The sequence below is a fragment of the Meleagris gallopavo genome, chromosome 19 (genome assembly GCF_905368555.1).
Source record: "Meleagris gallopavo chromosome 19, MGAL_WU_HG_1.1, whole genome shotgun sequence".
Lineage (NCBI taxonomy): Eukaryota > Metazoa > Chordata > Aves > Galliformes > Phasianidae > Meleagris > Meleagris gallopavo.
Window position 1 is genome coordinate 6,965,810 of NC_139422.1, and position 21,173 is coordinate 6,986,982.

General features: G+C 45.9%; 1 protein-coding gene and 1 long non-coding RNA gene across 3 annotated transcripts in view; both read right to left on the bottom strand.

Annotated features, from left to right (window-relative positions):
* Positions 1–13,936, bottom strand: part of BRD3 (bromodomain containing 3) — a 33,515-nt gene extending 19,579 nt beyond the window's left edge. Inside the window, exons 1-2 of one of the 2 annotated variants that reach the window (XM_085239122.1) lie at positions 13,478–13,936; positions 163–479 (exon numbers count right to left, since the gene is read on the bottom strand). In XM_085239122.1, the coding sequence (XP_085095248.1) occupies positions 163–363 (201 nt within the window). In that variant the 5' untranslated portion in view covers positions 364–479; positions 13,478–13,936. The remainder of the gene's footprint in view (positions 1–162; positions 480–13,477) is intronic. The other variant, XM_085239121.1, reaches the window with a different exon arrangement.
* A 5,372-nt stretch (positions 13,937–19,308) lies between these two features.
* LOC146543125 (uncharacterized) lies at positions 19,309–21,151 on the bottom strand. Its single transcript, XR_014887208.1, has 2 exons — positions 20,411–21,151; positions 19,309–19,455 (listed from the first exon to the last, which is right to left on the bottom strand). It is a non-coding gene; the product is annotated as an uncharacterized LOC146543125 (long non-coding RNA).
* Positions 21,152–21,173: the final 22 nt, after the last annotated feature.

Below are 21,173 nucleotides of genomic sequence, written 5' to 3' on the forward strand. Positions count from 1 at the left end.
GACCTGCACCTCTCCAGCTCTGAAAAACAATCTTTAAGTTGGGTGAGTCTGAGACTATTCAAGGTAATCACCAAAAGCAACCTGAACCAACGATCAGAAAACTGATCTAATTAACACACAGCTTTCCAAGAACACAGTACAGAGAAGATGACGGATACGTACCGGTAAATTCAATTTAATTGCGTCAACAGGTTGGTAGAAAGGCCAAGCAAACTGATGTTTCCATAAGGTCTTTACAACAACATTTTGCATATATTGCAATTGGTTGGTCTTCCGGCCAGGCTTATTAGGATTAGTGACCTCCGGAGGTGGTGGATTCACAGGGCCCTGAGGAGCCTGAATTGCTGAAGTGACTGTCGACATTTTCCTGCTCGTGCTCTCACTCGCTGTCACAGCAGCAGCAGCTGGGAGATCCTCCTTCTTCCTTTATGCTCCCTGAATGGGACTGACATCCCATTTCCAGGGTCCAACCATGCAACCTAAAGCAAATGAGGGGAAGAGGACAACTTTTAAATGTTGATATTTATTTGAAGTAGGCATGTCCAAACACTGCCAATAGTAGAAATGCCTCAACTCAGGTTATTTACCCTATCTGCTTCATTTTCCATAACAAACTTAGTTACCTTGATGATGAACATAGCTCAAGACACGATAGAGAGCGGGAACAGCAATTCCCAAATTCAAAGCCTGCACGAAGCCAGTGAGCTTTACCTAGTTCAGAGAGCATCTTTGTGCAGGAACACAGGGTAGCATAAGAACACAGCTGGGATGTAATGCAGAGACTCCCATGAATGTGCTGACTCAAGCTAGTAAATCCATAGCAGCAGCTCTGGGTAAACACAGCCGTGCTGCCTCTAGAGCCATGCTGCTGGCACTGAGCCTGCTTGCACATCCCCATGCTGGTGCAGTGGTGAGTCTGACATCTCAGAATCAAGAGCTGGCAGCTACAGCTGTCAGAGGATCCCCTTCAAGAGAAGAGAACGGACCTGCAGAGAGTGCTAGGATCAGCTGCAAAATGAAAGGAGTCACCAGAAACATCCTAACTGGAAGTTATCTGCACACTGAATAGCAAATGCCTTAACTACACCTATTACTGCAGCCCCTTGTCTGGGCCCCAGTTTTATATGGAATTCTCAAGATACAGGCTCAATGTAAATCATTAGTATTATACTTAAATTGTTCCCCATGGCTTGGCTGAAAGAGCAGAGTCATGCACACATATGAAATATGGAAGAATACACAAATTGCATTACTTTATTCTATTTTTTCCTAGCAAACTCCAGGGGAAAAAAAAAAATGGTCGGTCTAGTATCACTGCCTCTTGTACACCATATGGTAAACAGCTCTGCTGTGTCATCTTCCATAAACATTCGATATTTCAATTCACATCAGAACTGCAGCTACCCTTCTTCTGGCAAACAGACCACAACCACTTTCTAGAGGCAAATTATTTGAAATATGCTCAGAAAACCACAGATACACTCTCACTGACATATGCTTCTTTCTCACACAGAGATGTGAACTGAGATGGGAACTGCAGTAATACAGAAAGAAGGAGAGCACACTAAGACATCCTAGAAAAATAACTCTTCCTCGATACAATCCTAATCATCCCTGCTAAATACCTGCACTAAATATAGAACATCACCTTACCCTTTGAGTCACTGATTAGATGACAGCAAGAAATAAACAGGTACCTAATTTAGGGGAATCTTACAAAAATAGATGTGTACAAACAAACAGATCTACAACAGAGAGGGATATTGATGTGCCCATCTTCGCAGGCTTGTCCAAGCAGCAGAGCTGTCTGCACTCAGGTACCCAACAGCTCTGTAACCAGGAGAGCACTCTGGAACCTGGCAGCTCTGTGATGCAGGGACTCAGGGACTGCTTCTCTGGGTGCCCAGCAGCTGCAGGCACCCTTTTAACCCTTGTTCCATCAGATTCCTTATTGTTTGCAGGGGAAGCTGCCCTGATGTCAGATCGTTCCTTTTTAGTTTCAACATAACACTTAAAGAAGCAAAAAAAAAAAAAACAAAACAAAACAAAGCAGGATTAGGAGAAATCTGAAGTGCAAATGCTTTGGAAATATCCCACTTCCTAACAGAGTGTATGACAACGAATTCAGATAGGCAATGGCTTTCCATGAGACATCTCCTAGCTGTCAGACCTCACTTATTAAATGAGGAAAGGCATGACATGCCCACCTTCTCATACAAATCATCCCATGTGTCACTTTAAATGGACTCACCCATTAAAAAAAAAAAAAAAAAGGAACGAATGAATTTCCTACCATTACAGGTAGAGTTAAAAACAAACAGCTCTGCTCTAAGCACTCCAGCATCTTTATAGTCTGCATTAGCATCAATAGTGATTTAAACTCCAAGAGAGCCCAGTTACGAACCAGAGCAGCAGTGCACAAAGTACTGCATAGACCTGGAAAGAGGATTGCCAAAACCACTCTCTGCACAGACATCACTTGCATCTTCCAGTGAGGGTCTAAGATCGGGCTTTTTAGCCCTGGAGTAATAACTTAAGTTTAAATTAAGTTAATTTAATTAACTTACCCTTTTCTACAGACCTTTAGTGTTCAAGTGACAGAAGCTGTTCTTGGCTTTTCTGGCTGCACAACTACACCTTTAATATTACAGATTTGAAGTACAACCTCTTGCTACCACAAATGAAGAGCATACACTGCTTCCATACTGCGTATTTCTCCTTATTCTTATCCATCTCAGTTAGAGATGATAATTAAAAGCAAAACTCAAACCCTCCAACAAATACTGCTTCTCTGGAGTTCTCAAGCCTGTCCTTTTCTGTTGAGCTGCAATCTCAGCTGCCGGGTTTAGCTTGTCCTTCAGCCAAACCAGTCACCAGAAAACACAGCTAGGTTGGAAGGTTGGTTTTCTGTTTGTTTTCAAACTTTTATTTCGTCGAGTTGCTTGCATTGGTCAGTCAGTGCAGAGACAGTCAGCATGAAAAAAACAAAACAAAACAAAAACACAAGAATAATTCCCTGTCCTAGTAGGATAACGTATTTCTCAGCTGATGCAGCCCACAGGCTGTCTGCAGTGGTGGAGACTATTTTAAAAGCAGCCATAAAGCCCCACGAAATGCACACTGTGCCAGTAAGCCTGCTGCTCCAGCTAACGGCTCTGCCACTTCCTTTGGCAACGCAGAACATTTAATGGATGGCTCATTCCCTTGCTGCTGTTCCCGCAGCACAGGGTACTATTTGTTTTGATTACAAAATTAGAAGGTAGCAAGCTTTATGTTATCATGCGAGCCTGACAACTCTTTATGTCATATAATATTTCTGCACGGTTACTTGGACACTGACCAAAACCTGGAGTGATTCCAGCCCAGCCAGAAGCAGTGACACATCCTCCCACCAGGGAAGATTATCAAGTTGAAGAGATGTTCCTTGACCTCATCTTTATCTACACATCATTGTTTACATTTTGGTGGCACAGAGGCCGTGCAGATCAGGGCCCCCAGCACTCAGCAGACCTGCAGTGAGACCCTGCTCCCACCTCGAGGAGCTGCAGTGACGAGGGCTGCAGCGGAGCCCCAAAGCACAGGTTGCAGGTTTTGTCAGCCGGCTGCTCAGAGAAACATCATTGGCGTGGAAGGCAGAACCAGAGGCTTCATGAAGGCAGGAGGGAGGCAGGATCACGATCAAGCAGCCGGCAGTGGGAGCAGGCGCTGCTCTCTGCAGCTCCAAGCATCGCTCCCCACCCAGGCTCTGTGCAGCAACCAGAGCAGATGCTTGCTCCCTTTCCCCAGGCAGCAGCAATAGCTGAAAAGTTGGTCAGATTTGCCACCATATGCTATTCTCTATCTCAAAGAAGCAGCAGGCACATGCTCGTGTTGCCCAGGCTTTCTTCCAGCCGTGGGAGAGCTTTAGCACACTCCTACTACTTCTGAGGTGCAGAAATTAGAAATTAGTGTTCTGGGAAAGATTGCCAGCAGATCAGATTCCCACAAACACAAGTTCCAAGAGAGACACATACAAGGTATTTGGTAATAAAACATGTACCAGGCAGTGAGCAGAACTGCCTTTCTGGCCTTTCCTGAGTAGCCTAATGGAAGAGTAAGATTCCTTTTCTTGCTGCCACTGTGATTACATATACATTACTCAGTGCACGAGCCACTTTAGCAGGAAGATGTTGGATGGCAGAGAACTGAAAGTACAGAGCATTAAATTTTAACAGCAGCCAGACAACGTTTAGAAGAGGCAGGATGTGAATTTGGTTTACTTGAGAGCCCAGAAATCACATGGGGGTAAATGAAACACCACCCAAGAACTGGGAACTTTTATCTCAAGTGCCTGGTGGCAATCATGTTCCCACCCAGAAGTCTCTTTTTCCTTTTTAAAGGTAGTAAATTCCACTATCTTTAAAATAAGTGATCTCAAGAAAGGAAATGCAGGTATAGAGGCTTACTGGGTTGACTCCAAGCCTTACTATTACTACACAGTCCAAAGAGTCCCTAAAGCAACCAAGTTTCAGATCCAGGCAGCTTTGTAGTCCCACAAATGACTGTCATTGATTTTGAAGACAATTGTATCACCACTCATTGTAGTATATAAACTGCATGGCCCAAAAAGCCTACCTGTCAAAACAGATCAGATTGTGAAGTCATCTGCAGCCATTTCGTGTCTATGGCTTTAGAAAGCAGGAATTCACCACCACTCCTCCAGGCTGCCCAAAAAAAACCAGAGCTGGTGCGTGCCCTCTTCTTCCTCCCACTCTGCTTTCCTTCACAGCCCTGTCTAGGAATCGAGCTCCAGGCAGCTTTCACTGCCTACTAACTCCATGTCAGCAGGGATGTTCTCTTTGAAAGCAGAGGGATCTGCAATCTGAGACCAAGACTTGAGGGCAGACAAGCTGCTTTATCAGCCAACGCTTCCTTGGCAGACACATGCTTGCTACACACAGCGTGCCACCCCTTCAGGACTGGGGATGAAGTATTTGCATCTGGCCTCAATGCAGGAAATGGGAATTTGGCTTGCGTGCTCCTATAGAACACTGCAGCTATCCAGCCATCCCTGTTATCTCCTATATTGCTAATTCCACATATCAAAGATCGGGGTTTTTTTGTATACCATTTTGAGCACAGCCCCAGTAACATCCTGAGACTCAAAGATGGAACTGCACCCTTAACTCACCTCTGTGTGAGGGAGGGAGAAGGAACAGCAGATCAACTCAGTTCCTTAGCTTTTAGTTAGTTTAACGCTCATCAGATTACACAGATGGATTTCCCACCCTTGGTCTCTCCTTGGCTGCTACAAGAGCAGGTGCTTCCTCAGCCAGGAGCCTGTCCATTCCCAACCAGTAGATAAGAGTTAGCCAGAGCTGTAACTGGCAGCTTCAAAGGCTTTCAGCTCAGCACACCCCACAAACAGGGTTACTATAAGATGGCTTACATCATGCTTGAAAATCAGGGGAACCCAAGAGTTACTTTATCCTGACTAAGAACCTACTGTGGTCTACAAGCACTTTGCTGGATACCCCAAATAAAACGATGGCCCTTCTGATAATTACAGGCTGAAGCATTTCTCCCCACTGAGCTGCTAATGACACAGAAAGCACCTTCTAATTGAGTCTAGGAAGAATTCAGATGCACGTCATCTACCTTCAACACAAACCACACAGGGCTCAACTGCCTTCTAAAGGCTGCAGTTTCAACTGCAGGTGATGTTTCACAGTACAAGAAGTTTATTCTCGTAGCTCTGAATTTGCCTTTGAAAAGAGCTTAGACACCTGCTTCTGCAATGGGTTACGTGTGGTTCATCTTGCTTTGGAGCAGGGTAAGGACAGAATGACCTTTGGACATTTCTTCCACTATTTCTTGCGGTTCCCCAAAAACACGGAGACAAATTTCAATTCAGCCATACGTCAGTTTTGCAGATGTTGAGTCATGCAGTTTTGCTAACAAGGCTACAGTGGGAGACAAAGTGTCAGACAGTTCAAAGAGTTTACTGAGTATTGGGTATCCGACTGGGGGATTCCACCCCCTTTGAGATCTCACTCTGGAGGGAAATTTCTGAAAAAAAGCAAACTGCACTTGCCAAAATTTTGTAGGGGGATCGTAGGGGTTACTGCAGTCCTCCAAAAGCCTATGGGCAGTAGAAGTCCTGCAGCCTTGGACACCAGGCAAAAACCAAGTGGTGGCACACAGCCACATACCACGCAAGCTCCCAGCACATTAGCAGCACGATGGAGAGGGTCTGGGGAGGCTGAAGGCACACTGGAAGCATGATATAAACAACAGCACAGACAGCAAACATCTCAGCATCTCTGTGGATTCAGTAACCACTTCAAGTCTCATCCTGCACAGCACTAAGCAACTCTCCCCTTTACTACGCTGCATGGTTTCTGTGGTTCCACACCACTCTGTTGATGGGTTTTGCAGATTTATCACCTAGAAGAGAGAACTAATTGCCCATCAAAATAAACCTCTAAGGAAGGTTTGGGCAAAGACACAAACTCAGGCTATGCAGAGGTTTGGGTCCCTCTCCCTTGAGCTGTCTGTTAGGAAGAGATGCAATGACAAAGGTGGTTAAGCGCTACCTGGAGTTGGAAAGTCTGTTCAGAAGGAGATTTGTGGGCACTCCCACTGTCAGGGCTGATAGTTCGTCTAGACAACACTGCCCAGACCTGAAGATACATCTTCATTACAGGACGGCAGCAGAACAATTCCCACTGTACAACCGTAAGGTGTACAACGTTATGGAGGCTTTGGTGTCTCATCTTAATTCCTAAAACACCGCCCTAAGAAGTTGGATCCCAGTCAAGGGAAGGAAGGAACCCCCATGTTCACACAAATACCGAGTTTGGTAGTCAAAAGACTACAGACCTGGTCACAACTTCTAAGCACTGGACAATCCTGCAAATTCAGAGCCAGCACAAAAGCTGTTTGCTGCATCCTTCTCTTGATGTTCCAGATATGAATTATCACTTTAAACTTCACAGATGGACAGAATCTACTGTTCCACCTCTATTCATGTTTGCTTTTGCATTTAATTCCCTGCCTTACAATCAATCAGAACGACAAATCCACTTGCTCGCTTGGGTTTGAACTGCAGTCACCCTCTATTAACAGCCTTCACACCAGAACTCCCAACTGCCTTGCAAGTGTCACAACTTGGCAAGACACAGTGGTCAAAGGGAAAAAAAAATAAATAAATCAGGGTGCAGGTCAGCATCAGCCTCCTTCCCCATCTGCACCACATCCCTTCCCTGCAAAGCTCTGTCTCCTAACTCCTCCTGCTCATCTATTACTCTACAGCCAAACTTCTCCAAAGAGTGATTTATCCTATGAATGAGACTACTGCAGATTCACCCTGTGACTCCAGAAATAAGCTATGCCAATTTCAGGTTAGTGAACCATTTTTTCAGCTGTATTATTTAAAAAATAACAACACTCTGTCACCAATCCAAGCTTCAAATGATACAGACATAATAGAAACAGATGTACGCCCATTAAAGCTTAACATGGCAACACCCACAAAGGCTTCAGAACTCTTAACGGGATTACAGTGTGTGTACACTCACACAGGATCCTCTTTTTCTGCTTTTTAAAGGATGAGATCTGCAGTTAAACAGTTGTGTTCTGAGAAGGAGTCTGCCCTTCCCCCTTTTTAATCAGCACATGGAGCTCTGCGTACCTTGGGTATGAAAATAAAAACTTATTCAGTTCAGTTTGACTCAGCATACTGGGAATCAATTCTACAAAACCTTTCCACAACAGGCTGTGTCATGATTGCTTCTTTTTCTGCTTTTTCATGTCCAAAGACAGATTATTGGACACAAAACATCTTAAAGGGGGGAAAAAAAGCAAGAGTAAATCCTTCCCCCTTGGCGGAGCATCTCAGAGTTTCTGCTATACCTGCAAGCAATTACAAAAAAGAAGCTAGAAATCAGGATGTTGATATTCAAGCTCAGTCCTTGACTCCCCACTCTGTGGGTTTTTCAGTTCCCCACTTGCAAAATTAGGATACAAATACTTCCCCTATCATTCACTAACAACGCCATTAGTCTCTTTATGTAGCCCATAGAACATCAGTTCCTAATGCTGCATGACAACACACCCGCACCACCACCACCACTTACCATGTTACACATGTTATCCTCAGGGGTACCTCCAAGCCAACACCTTCAGAGAAGACAGACTTTAGCAAACAGACACAGATTGGTACACTAACTCATTACAGGCGTTTCACAGCACACAGCATAACCATCTAAGAGATTCATTAGAGAAAAATACCTTCTTTCATCAGCAGACCTCTCTCGTGCACATACTACGCCCCAGTGCAGCCTTCTATTCATTTTTTAAAACTCATTTTTATACTATATTTAGAGCAGATTTGTTTTAGGACATACAACGTTGAAAGTGGAGTAAGCACGGATCAGCTGCTGCTGGTTTCAAACGTGCTGTGAGTTGTGTACCACAACTTTCCCAAGCAGATGAGGTCTGTCTAAAGCAGTATATGACACTCGAGTGGCTTTGAGGCGAAGGACAACGAAGTGAAATGGATGAAATTACTATGACATAAAATTACTACTTGTTAGCTGAGCCACAGTAATGTTACACTTGGTAATGGGGCAGAGCAAGTACACCCACCCACCAAGTTAATTACTGCAGGTTGACAGATGAGCAGTAATGTATCACGCTGCTGCAGCCCTCCTATTTATGACCAGCGTTCACCCCCTACCAACGTTCCCTTAGACAGGTTGCACCGACTTAGCTTTATCTGTTTCCATACCATTTTAAGCACCTCGTCCTAACAAACACATCGTGATAATGCGGTATTAACTCAAAGTAAATACGTGCAAACAAGTGCAAAAGAGCCCAGGTGGTCTATTTCATGTGAAAGGTGCCTCACTGCTTTTGCTAAGGTTGGATAGATCGTAAATTTGCCCAGCTATGCAAGGAAGCTGCAGGTCAGCTCGGGTGTGATCAAGTGTGCTAGCTAAGCTGCTGTCACTCCTCAAAAGGACATAAGGCAGTTTCAACTGCTTGCATTTATGCATCTCATTTAAACTCCCAAGCAGTCAGCAAAAAAAGGGAGGGGGAAATGTATTCTGAATTCTATTATCCCTGCCTATGCAGGGAGCTATGCACTACTAGGAACAGGAAGGTGCCCCCCCGCCTGCCAGCCCCTCTCTGCTCAATGGGGAAAGGAACAGGGCTCTCTCCACTGACGGCTCAGGGAGCTGTGCTCTTGGCACACTTGCTCACCTCTAACACAGTTCAGACAAGCACTCCAGCAAAAACCTGGGGGAGCAGACCCTCTTTCACACAGCAACTTGAAGAGCTGCACTTTACAGCCGTTTCACAGATCGTAAGCAGAACTATAAACACCAGAAGGCAAGGCTTTCCAGTAAGAGCGAGCTTTCTCTCTTATACCCACAAACAACTCTGGTGCCTATTGCATAGAACAAATGTATTTTCAGCAGACCAGTTTCCATACTGCCCTCTGCACAGCAGAGCTCCCAAACCAGCCTTGGTAAGGAAGATGTCTGCATTCCAAGTCCCCTATCAGCAAACTAGCACAGCACTGCAAGCTTCCCACTTGCTTATAGTCATCTGTTGGCCAGTGCAGTTCTAAAAAACAGATTTTCTCTTGGCATGGTCACCTTGGAGAATTGTGAGAAGTGTGATTCCCTCCAGGCACCTCCCATGGTTTTATACAAGCATAAAAAGACAAAGTTACACAAGGAAAAGTGTGCCTTTGTTCCAGCACTGCCGGGGTTTGGTTACAACAGGTCGAGTCAGTCACACAAAGTGCATCCTTGCTGGTGTGACTGTGTCAGGGAGCACCCTGCAAGACTTATCAGTGCAGCTGCATCGGTGAAGTGCTGTGAGTTTAAACTTCAGAAGTAGAACGAGCTCTCAAAGCCAGGAAGGAAAACTGCGATGTGTCTGTCTCTGCCTCTTCTTCTTTTAGATGGGGAAAAAAAAGATTTGAAGGAAAGATGAGCAAACAAGGTTATTTCCACACCAGACCTGCATCAGCTAGGACTGAATCTAAATCTCAAAGCTGGAAGATAAATAAACTCGGGAATCATTTCAGTCAGTTCATGCTGTTCCAGGTTGGTTCCCATTTCATGGAACTTTCACCTCTTTTTCTTTGTTCCACCTGTTGCAATGCTGGCGGAGGGGAAAATGCCAAGTCCTGGTCCCAGCAAAGGACTCAGATACACAAACCTTCCTTTCTGCCCAGGTTATCCGTGTTGCCGAAATACATCCAGACAGGATGGTGTCTTCTTATCAGACTCAGGCTAGAAAGAGAATGAGGCCCAGCAAGGTGTGAAAGGGATCCAAAAAAAGCGAGTGTTTCTTCACTTGGTGCCTTATCAGCAAGGCTGGGGGAAGGAACAAGAGCTAAGAGAAAAAGCAGCCTTAGCAGCACATTACAGTGAATTTCCATACTGTTCTCCAAAAGAATTTAAATCCTTTCCTTTTCACGTTGGCTTTAGCAGCAAGTGGGTTAAAGAGTACTTCCTCCCTTTCAAAGCAGTGTTAGTGTGCCCCAAAGAAAGTTGCTCATCTCTGACAAGCACTAATGACTGACAAAAACCCAGCAACATCACAGTAAGACACTGTGGAATGAAAAGCTTGAGATGCACACATCCTTCCAAAATGTCCTGACAGCTCACTGAGCAGCACAGCAAACAATGGCTCCTTCCTAATTCCCAGAACTCTATTGCTTGCAGTGGTGTTCTGGGCTATTACTGGAGAATAATGTGGTAATTTAAAAAAAAAAACAAACAAAAACACCAACAAAACCAACACAACAAAACATGCAGTTCATGGTAATAATGATTGGGAAACTCACTGCAGATTAATGAATTTTGTAAATTAGCAAGAGAAAGAGCAACTGGGATTAAAGAGAAACAAACAGCAATGCTGAGAGTCAAAATGCTCTTTGTTTAGGTTAAGTGCAGCTCTGCCTATACTGAAATCACCTGATAGCTTACCAAAGCCGACAGAGTAATATATTTTGTCAAAGTAATTAAGCCTTTGAAACACGAGCCCCCACTACATCACTCAGCTGCTGCTGGGGAGAGGGATTTGACTTGGAGTTGTTTGTGCTGTCAGTGAGCTCCCAGATGACTCCGGGGGAAGGAGCGGGGCTCCGGGAAGCAGCCAGCCCCAGAGCTGCAGGCCAGGAGAGGGGCTGCAGACACCTCGGTACTGCTCCCACTGGCATTAGGGGGCTGAAGGATGACATCACAAACAGCTCCTAGCTCAGGAAGGCAGCATTTGGCTAGATTCTTAATGGTGATTTAAGTCATTGCTCCTGATGTAATTACAGCAACCCAAGGAAACTCCAGTTCTGAAGCCCACCGAAACGCACTGCACTTGCAGACGCCAACCAAACCAGCATTTGCTGAAAGTGCTAAAGTGTCAGAATTATTTCCAGCAGCAACAAAGCTTAGTTTTTATTTATGACCAATGCGGCTCAGACACCAAAGTCAGTTTGAGAACAAACCTCAGCTATTTCACACGCGTTCTATTTGTAGGTGCATTCTCAACTTCAACTCCGCAGGCACAGGTCACTGCAACGATCCTTCAGTTGGGATAACTTGAGCACCCAGTGCTATGCAAATAGAGCTTAAAGACAATATTGCAATCAAGCTGATGCTGAATGTTGAATAACACCATTAACCTCCATTCAACTGTTTTACTAAGCGTGGTCCTGAAGCACTAGTGTGTATTTTTAACCAGCAAGGAGTAAAGGGAAAGAAAACACAAGCTTAGCATTTTTCCTTCAGAAAAAGGAAAGCTGGGAGGCCAGAAGTTACACTGTTTCAGAACTCCCTAAACTTCAGCTAACAAAACGGCAGCAGGCAGCACTCTGCACACACAGCACACCCGAGCTGCTGGGAGCTGCAAGCAATACACATCGTGGGTTGGTGCTTGTAGTGCAAGCAGATTGCAGTGGGGATTTCTTGCCCACCCCACACTTCTCACTGTGCAGCCATACAGCAGCCAGGGTCCTCTCTAATACCTCCACTTGAGCAAATGGGGGACAAGGTTTTGGTGTTAATCCCAACTCCTCAGTTTAGAGATACCCCCTTAGCACACTCACACACACCGAACACGTTCAAAGCACTTACAAGCCTACAAAAACGCACTTTCTATTCCCAGCAAGCAACAGCAGGTGTGCTCTGCTATTTGCATTACCCCCCAACCTACTGTTTACCAACGTGGAGCAACTTACACACACGATTTATAAACATCGCAAGTATTAGCGAAGCCCGTCTGTTTGCTTATCCGAAAAAAAAGTTTATTTCAGCAACTTCTGCTTTCTGCAGACAGCAAGAGAAGAGCTATGCCAGCGCACCCAGCGCCTGCTGGCACTCGGAGGGACCCTGCAGGGCTCAGCCTCACAGCTTAGAGACGCTCGGAGATCCGCGACCTGAACACTGCAGCTTTGTCTGAAAGTGAAACCAAGCAGCCTACAAACAACGCTCTATCAGCGGCGCCCAGAGAGGTGCAAAAGCTAACGAGCAGAAAAAAAAAAAAAAAAAAAAAAAAAAAAGGAAAAAGCACGGCCGGTTTGAAGTTTTGCATTTTATTCCAACCCGCGAGCCACGTCGCCGCGCACACCGCAGAAACACGCGAAGTTGAAGCAACAAACCCTCGCTCCCCGCGTGCAGCCCGAGTCCCGCGGATCGCCGCCGGCCGAACCCCGCACCGAGCGGCTCCGGGAAACGGCCGGGAGCTGCGGGCTGAGCCCCAAAGCCGCTCCGCCCGGCCGCCCCGAGCCCCAGCGCCTGTTCCCCACCCGTGTGCTTCCCCCCCCCTTTCTCTCTCTCTTTTCTCCTCATCTCTGCTTCCCCTTTTTTTTTTTTTTTTTTCTCCTCCCTTTCTTATTTTCTAAGAGCGCCTACAGTCCCTTCTTTTCCCTCGCTAATTTTTTTTTCCCCCCTTTCAAAAGATGGCGGGCAGAGAGAGAGCGAGAGAGGGAAAGCGAGCGAGAGAGGGGGAAGAAGGAGGGAAAAAAAAAAAAAAAAGAAGAAAGAAAGAAAGAAAAATTTCCTCTGCGCGGGGCTCGGTGGGGCCGGGAACGGGCGCGCACCCGGCCGGGCGGCTTCGGGCTGGGCGAGGCGGCAGGGGGAGCAGGAGAAGGAGAAGAAGCGGCAGAAGAAGAAGAAAAGGGTGGGCAGGAGCGGCGGGGCCGGGAGGAAATCAATGGGCAGGCTGTGCCCGGCCGCGCTTTGTTGCTTTGTCGCGGCGCACAAAGGCTGCGGGGAGCGGCGCGGGGCTCCGCACCGTGGAGGAGCGGAAGAAGAGGGAAGGGGAGGAAAAAAGAAGAAGAAAATCAGCGTCGGCCTTTCCCAAGTGGGTTTTGCCTCCCCTCCCTTCTTCCCCGGCCCCCCTCCCTCCCGAAGCCGTGGCCCAATGCTAGCGACGCACCCCCGAGCATCTAACAAATAAAGGGAAAGATTAAATAGATTACTTTGCCCCGGCAGCTCCAGCAACGTTTGCCTTACAGTCCCTCCAGTTGCTCTTCTTTTTATCCTCGGCAAGGCAGCAGAATAGATGCGCTAAGGCGGCCGACGGCTCATGCGCCGGCCGCGGGGCCGTGTGGGGCCCGTAGTGCCGGGCCGGGCCGGGCGGGAGGCGGCGGCGGGGCCCGGACTACAGCTCCCAGGAGCCGCCGCGTCCCACCGAGCTCCGGCCCCGCTCCGCTCCCCGGCTGCTGTGCTGCTGCGGGCACGGCCGGGCTGCGCGCCGCGGAGCGCCCCGGGGAGCGGGAGGGCGGCAGCGGGCGGCCCCGCGTCCCTCCGCCGCCTCGCGGTGCCCGCACGGTCGGTGCGAACCTCCAGCCCTGCCCGCCGGCGGGAGCTGAGCGCTCGGTGGGAAGCGCTGCGCTTCGCTCGTGGGTTTTTTTTTTTTTTCTTTAAGCGTGGTTTGCATTGGGTAACGCGCGCTCGCTTTTATTACGCAACAACAAATACGAGCTGCAGTAAAAATAGAACGCGGGCAGAGCGAGCTGGAGTAGGAAGTCACCCAAACAAATGAGAAGCAGCGAGGCTGGGGAAGACCTCCAACATCACCGCCCACCATCAGCGTTTCCCCGCTAAACCTTCCTACAACATCCAAACGTTGCTTGAACACAAAGAAACACAAGAAAACCCCAAACCTGACGCAGCACGTGCTGCTTAGTGCGTCCCACAGTGCTGGTTTGTTGATCGTAATCTAATGCCTGCAATAAAAATAACACTAATTTCACAAACACGCACCATAAAGAGCATCAAACATAAAAACAAACACTCCGAAATCAAAGACCAGCAGCCTCTACCGCAAAGCAAACAAATGCAATTAGGAGAGAAGAGTTTGAAGAAGAGACCACTGCAACCCAAAATATGATTCGATTGCTGCAGCACAGAAAGAAAAAGTGTTGGAAAATAAACGAATCCAGGGGAAACATCGGAGTGCCGACATAAAATACGAAGTAGTGATGGGATTTCTCTGCAGACACATAATCCAGCAGGCTGCCACACAGCCAGCCATGAGGTGACACCAATTAATAAAGCAGTTGATTGCAACCATCCGGTGGAGGCCCTTTCACTGGAAGGCTTCATTTCCAGAAGATCAGCTTTCAAAAGAATGAGACCAGCAGAGCTGGGACTTCTCAGACTGCCTGATATCATCTGAAGATTGATTTTTGCACAGGCAAGAAGACAGATGCTTTAGAAAATTCTGCTTAGGCAGAAGTGTGGTTGCCTCAGGATGAAACCAAAGCCGTGCAGATGCTTTAACCAAACCCCAAAAGTTTTTTTTTTTTTTTTTTTTTTTTTGCACTTAACTGTAAAGCTGGTGCAAATTCAGTAGGTATGGATGTGTCACAACCTCACCTCTCCTGGACATAACCACTCTTTAAGACAGGACTGCAAGCTGCATCTTCACAAACAGCCAAGCTGCACATCAGGGCCACTTCCAAGCTGGCCTTTCTGCTCTGCTCATCAGGTACCCAAAAGCTACTTAAGCGCCCTCCACACCCAGAGCACACAGCCTCTGTGGGAACACAGACATGCAAACAGTAACAAAGAGGTGCTTCCTGCAGCTTCTTCAGGCAAACTTCCACATGCTGCAAGTAGGTTTTCACTAAAGCTGCCCTGTGTGCGGTTGCCATTCATTCCATGCTGTCAGACGGAGTGAAAGAACCCACCTGAAATCACTTGAATTCCACCCTGCCTGAGAGCACCTCAGGCACCTTACATCATGGATGTGAGGAAGAATCAGACTTTGAACACAGGGCAGTTTTTGTCGTTATCTTCCTATGTTATAATTTTCCAAGCAAACCTAAAAGAATAAACATACATCAAAGCATTTGAGTTCTGAAAAATATCAGGTCAGTTCTTCTGAATAAGATGTCCTGCTCCAATACATGCCTGTAGGAATTTGTGACTGCCATAACTTGCAGAGGTACCAAACCACGAACACCACCAAAAACACCTAAAAGAAAACTGCTGCTGCTGCTCAAAGGTTAGGGATCCAACAGGAGGGCTGTTCTGCTGATAAGAAGCAAAATTGCTTCTGGCAGATCGTGGCAAAAGCAGGCAAAGTATTTGCAGGTAGGCCAGTATTCACACACACAGAAAGAACCAAACTCACCCAGGTGGTGAACAGGCTCCCTGGCTGCACAGCACTCCTCCTCACAAAGCAGCCCAGATCCAAGCAATGCTCTCCCTTCAGTGCCTGGCCTTTATGTGAGCCCAGAGGAGCTGCACCCTGGGTCCACCCCTTCTGGTCATCAGGGGAGCACAGGTGCAAACAATTTGCCTGTGCTCCATGGGCAACCACAGCTCTTCACCAGGTGCTCAAACAGTTCAAGCCCTGACTTAACAGTTCATTCCCCTATAAGGGCCAAGGAAAAAAAGCACAAGCAGCAGGAACACCTGAGGAGGGTGGTCCTCTGCACAAGCAAGAGCCATTGATGAAGTGTTTGTTTGTTTTCCTCAAAACATAGAGAAATTAATGTTTAGCAATGGAGAACATCATAAAACAGCAAGCCAAGAACAGTTGGTAAGTACATCTTATACTTCTTTAACTCACATGGTGGGGTTATAAGATAATTTCATCTCAAATTAAGTTCCTTATGTATAAAACTGAGCTGGAAGACCAATTCATGTCCCTGAGATTTCGCAGTTAGCAGCTTTCAAACTGGAACATACATGTCGCTCACACACCTACCTGTAGGTCTGCAAACTGAAGTCCCAGTACAGTGACATTAGAATAATTCAAGCATAGGTAAAAGCCAAAAGTAAGAGCGTGTAGACTGAGTAAGAGATAGCTGCAATCATTAAATTAGCTTCTGAACAGACTTTGCTATATTAGGTTCATACTCAGGATCTAACACCCCGTCTATTTCTTAATACCTTACTTTCAGCTTTTACTATAAAATGTAAGACTACACCAAGAGCTTTTCACCACTGCTGCCTCCTCCCTAAGCTCAAAGGAGCATCCTAAATGCACCCAAAGCCTTTTGATTAACCTCTGTGGTCTTTTAAGATGCACCTCCAGTCACCCAATTAGTACCTTGTTAACCAACACCTGCAGTGTATTTACTCCTTGATATTACACTGCTTTTAACCCTTAATGTGAAGATGTAAGTACATCCTTCAAGGCAGCTTTCTGCAAAGGGTCTGGTGAGAAAAACTTATATATGCAAGAACAGAGTAATTTTCAGGGCTTATCCACACTGAGGCTTTTTGCTTCTCTGCTCCTTCCATCGCAGGTAGGTCTTGAGTGAATTGAAAACAAGGGTAGATAGAAACAGAACAGAGAGATACTTATCTCTGTGGGACTGTTGAGTTTTATGAGAACTGAACAAGCTCAGTACCTCATTAATTGTACTTACCAGTATTTAACAGTCAAGGACTGCTGAGAGCATTAACCTGGAGCACTGATTTTCATGACAGTTGCTATAGGCACTAATCGTAAGCTGCTGATTCTTTAGCTCACCATTCAGTGCTTGTTGCAGCACCAAAACTGCAGTTTCCTATAGCAAGGGAGCTCTTTGTTAGTATTTGTACCTAGAAACCACACAAGGATTACAAGTGGAGAAAGCTGTTGAAGTGGTTTGAATACCTTATCAGCAATATATTCTCTCCTCCATTTTTGGACACATCCTTCAGCACTTTGTTTACCTGCATACATGTGAAAGGCTGATGTGAGCTCTATGTGCCTCAAGGCTGGAAAATCTGGCCTTACTGACCATTTTGTCAGCCACCACGGGCTCCAAGAGACTTCATCAGCAGACTTGGGGTAAATTCTATTACCAGGAGCTGCTATTGCCAGAGTGGATGTCATTATACATTACAAAAAGTGAGTTTATTCTATTACAGTCATGTTTGGGATAAAGAAACAACAGTGTTCAAATAGAGCATTGCATAAGAGTGTATATTAAATGGCTGCAATTAAGTGAAACTCCAGTTGTTCCAGTGGAAAACAGAAGGATGTTGAACATAAGGGAATAAATGCACTTATTGCAAAAGAGAGTCATCTTCACTTGTGATTTTCTTTACCATAGTGGCAGAATTTCCTTGTTTGAGTAAGCATTATTCAGTAAGGTAAGGATGACAGGTCTAGGGTAGAAGTTTGAAATCATAATTACAGTTTGTTCTTCTTAGTACCTTTCATCTGTGGAATTCACAACAATGCAATAATCCTCCTAACAGCTTTTGTAGGTAAGGAAATATTATGAGCCCTGTTTTTCAGCTGATGAAGCTGAGAGAGAAGTATGATGATGCAGAAAATAATGGGCAGAGCTAGAACTTGGACTCAGCTCTTCTGACTCATTTTTTTTGTAGTTCCGAGAACTTGGTCACAGAGAAAATAGGCATGAAAAGCCCATCAAATATTCAGTCTGATTTCAGTTTCTTTTATCAGGATGTAGCAGGAGGCATTACTTGGAAGAGCCTGATATTTTTATATGTGTGGAAAGAAGCAGAGCAACTGTGGGAGAAGAGAAAGGGACACGACCAAAGGAATTTGAGAAGTGAAAAGAAACTGCCCGGACAACACAGCTAAGTAGCTTTGGCCACAGTAAATAAATTTATTTGGAAATTAGCTGCATCTAAATGGTTTTGTCACATGTTCAGTGTGATGTAGAAACCTAGACTTGCTGTTAACACAGTAGTTTGCACAGGTAAGCAAGCTTGTGAATAATGTGTGCTACTGAGTAGGCAGTTTAAACTAATAGATACCAGAACACACTAGATTTCAGCTGGCTAAAGCCTTAATGTATTTCTATGTATTTTCTTACTTTTTATTCTTCCCTCTACAGACTGGAAAAATGATAAAGAGAAGCTCTATCCCAACAGTAACATGTTCAAACATCTTCATTTCTAAATGACAACAAATAATAAAGATACTTACATTTTACTAAAACTGGAGATATAGTAAAATAGGGACGTGAACTAATTGTATCAAAACATCCAGTATTATAGTTGTACCAGCCAAGAACAAAGTTCCTGATTCACAGAAATGCTGAGAACCTGCTGCTCCAGTTGAAGAGGCTGGGAGAGGCAGGCTGTCATCACGTCTGGCAGTCAGACCACGTGTGATTCAGTTTGAGGCCCTCAAATCTGCAGCCTTCATGTATTACCTTGGCTGTAACTTGGTTAAATCTGCATTGGAGGTCGCGCTATAGCACACTGCTGGGCTCTAGTCTTGCACAAAGTCCTAGCTTCTCCCACAGAAACAGACTGCTTCTCCACAGGTCATTCCTGACATGGAGCTCTATAAATGCAGTGTTCAATAATCTTACTTTAAAATAAGTTCTTCAATATTCATTGGGCCTTTGTGCCCAGGTTAAATGTTGGTGCACATCCTGCCCAGGGCAGAATGAATTGAATCCAGAGCCTTCTGCTGGGGTGAGTATCCCTAGTTTTAAATGAACAAACGTTGGCAGTGATACAAGTAAGGTTCATATTGTAGTGGGGGAGCTAGAAATATCAGCTTGGAAAAGGTTCAGTGTTTGGATTTAAATCCCAGAAGAAACATATGAATGTGATGTATTTTTTGATTTCAGCATATTAGCAACAGCACAGGAACAGCTATATGTCAGGGATCAGCTGCTCTTTAAAAGTCTAAGAGAAGCAGATCTCTCAAGTTCTTGCTCCCTCTGTTTCTTGAACAGTGTGTAACACACGGTATGCCTGTTCTGTGCTCCATTTGCTGAGTGGCTCAAATAAATAAAAAGTCCTAGCAGAAGTTGCTAATTGTGCCAAAACATAAACATGGGCTTATATAGCTTGTAAGCTTACTGTCTTATTACTCACCATTGCAAAAGTAAGCATGTGCTTGTTTGCAGTAGTCTAAAGAGCAGATCTAGCATGTGCTGAAGTTAGTAGGAGCTTTTCTGCAAACGTTAATGTCCCTTGGATCAAATTTGCAGGATTGGATCGGTTCTTGTCTCACTGGAACCTGTGACAGAATTGTATACATTAGTCATAGCAACATCCATGGCCTTGGATCTGTTCCTGACATTCTTAAAGACATCCAGAGGGCTCACATCAGCACTGAAAGCAGTCGCTTCCCTATCATCCGAGACACTCATGGACTTTTCTTTCCTTTTCAACATTATGGGAAGCTTTTCTCCCCCCCCAGAAGCCTCACAGACAGGTGTCTTTTCCAGTGTAACTTGGCAGATCACCAAGTTCAGGCTATTTGGAACCAAATGGAATGAAAGACTTTGTGAAAGAGGCCTGCCAAGGCCCAGTCTTTCACAGAGAGGGAATTTGGACAGAGATCACATCCTGCTGATCCCAGCTGTGGCAGCATGGCCTGCGGAGCAAGAAGGACCCGCACAGATGACTCATAACCCACAAGTTAAATTTCATCCAAAGACAACGGGCTGTCCGTGCAGATTCCCTAGTGCTCACATTATGTAGTCCCAATGAAATGGCTTTGCATGCTGAGCTTTTTTTTTTTGTCACAAAACCCAGTTTAGCACATGATTAAATACTTTGCCAAATGGGACTTACAAAACTTTCTGTTCGTTAAAGATAAATCCAGGACACTCAGAGGCAAAGGGGTTGTTTAGGGTTACAATTACCATTTGTATTTGAAACTACAACTTCCAGTTCCAGAAAGGTATTATTCAGTATAGATATGGATTAATATTTATACAAAATATCAGGCAAAAAAGCTTCCACAGCGAGAGGAGGCACAGTAGAGAAATACAGGCTCGTCTCCTACGTGAAAGCAACAAAACCACACTACCCCTATCACACGAAAGCTGCTTAAATACATAGCATTACCCTGCTGATTTGAGCTATTTATTCTTTAAGAACAAGGACTATACACCAAGTCCACCAAGTAAGTTGGATTTATTCCCTAACAGCATGGTGTGGATGGAACATCTCTTACAGTTTCACACCTGCGTTTTCCCTGTGCTCGCAGGGCAGGGTTAATGCTGCAGACTGTGGGTTTCCAGGCTGGAGAATGGCTTTGGCTTCACCGCACCACAGCTTTTTTCAGCTTTTTCCTTTCTCAGCAGCCACCAGGATTTTTGGAGCCCGCAGGTCTTCCTGTGTTACAGGGCCAGCACATGACACGTGTCTCTTGGTTTTCTTCCCTCTAACTGAAGGCAGTTGGGTTGCGGTTCAGAAAAAAAACACTGTTTTCCAGAAAAGCACCGAAACACACACTGAGCTTTGAGGAGAATGTCTGCATGTAAGCTGAATGCTTTCCTAAGCAGGGCACGGCCCCACAGCTACCCTCACCTGCTATTACAGCTTTACGTGGGCCACCCATCAGCCTGCTGCACTATTTACCCTACAGATTACCTCAGTCTCCTCACAACAGCGTGAGCTAAGGGTGAACTTTCAGTGCCTCCATCCCCTCCTTTCCCAGGGGAGTCAAGCCGTGGGCACCCACCTGAGGGAGGAAAGGAGGAGGGAGGGAGGGAAGAAAGGAGGGAGGCAGGCAGCCAGCCAGCCTGGACCCAGCTGCAACCCCTCGGTGCCAACTGCCCCTAGCGCCCAACCCGAACCGCTCTCCCTCAGGCAGGAAGCAGGCTGAGGAGGGCGGCGCCTGGCCCTTTAAGGTGCGCGACCGATGCTTTTTGGCCCTCGTGCCGCGCCGTAGCGCTCCCGGGAGAGAGCGGCATTGTGCAGCCTTTGGCCTACAGCGCGCATGCG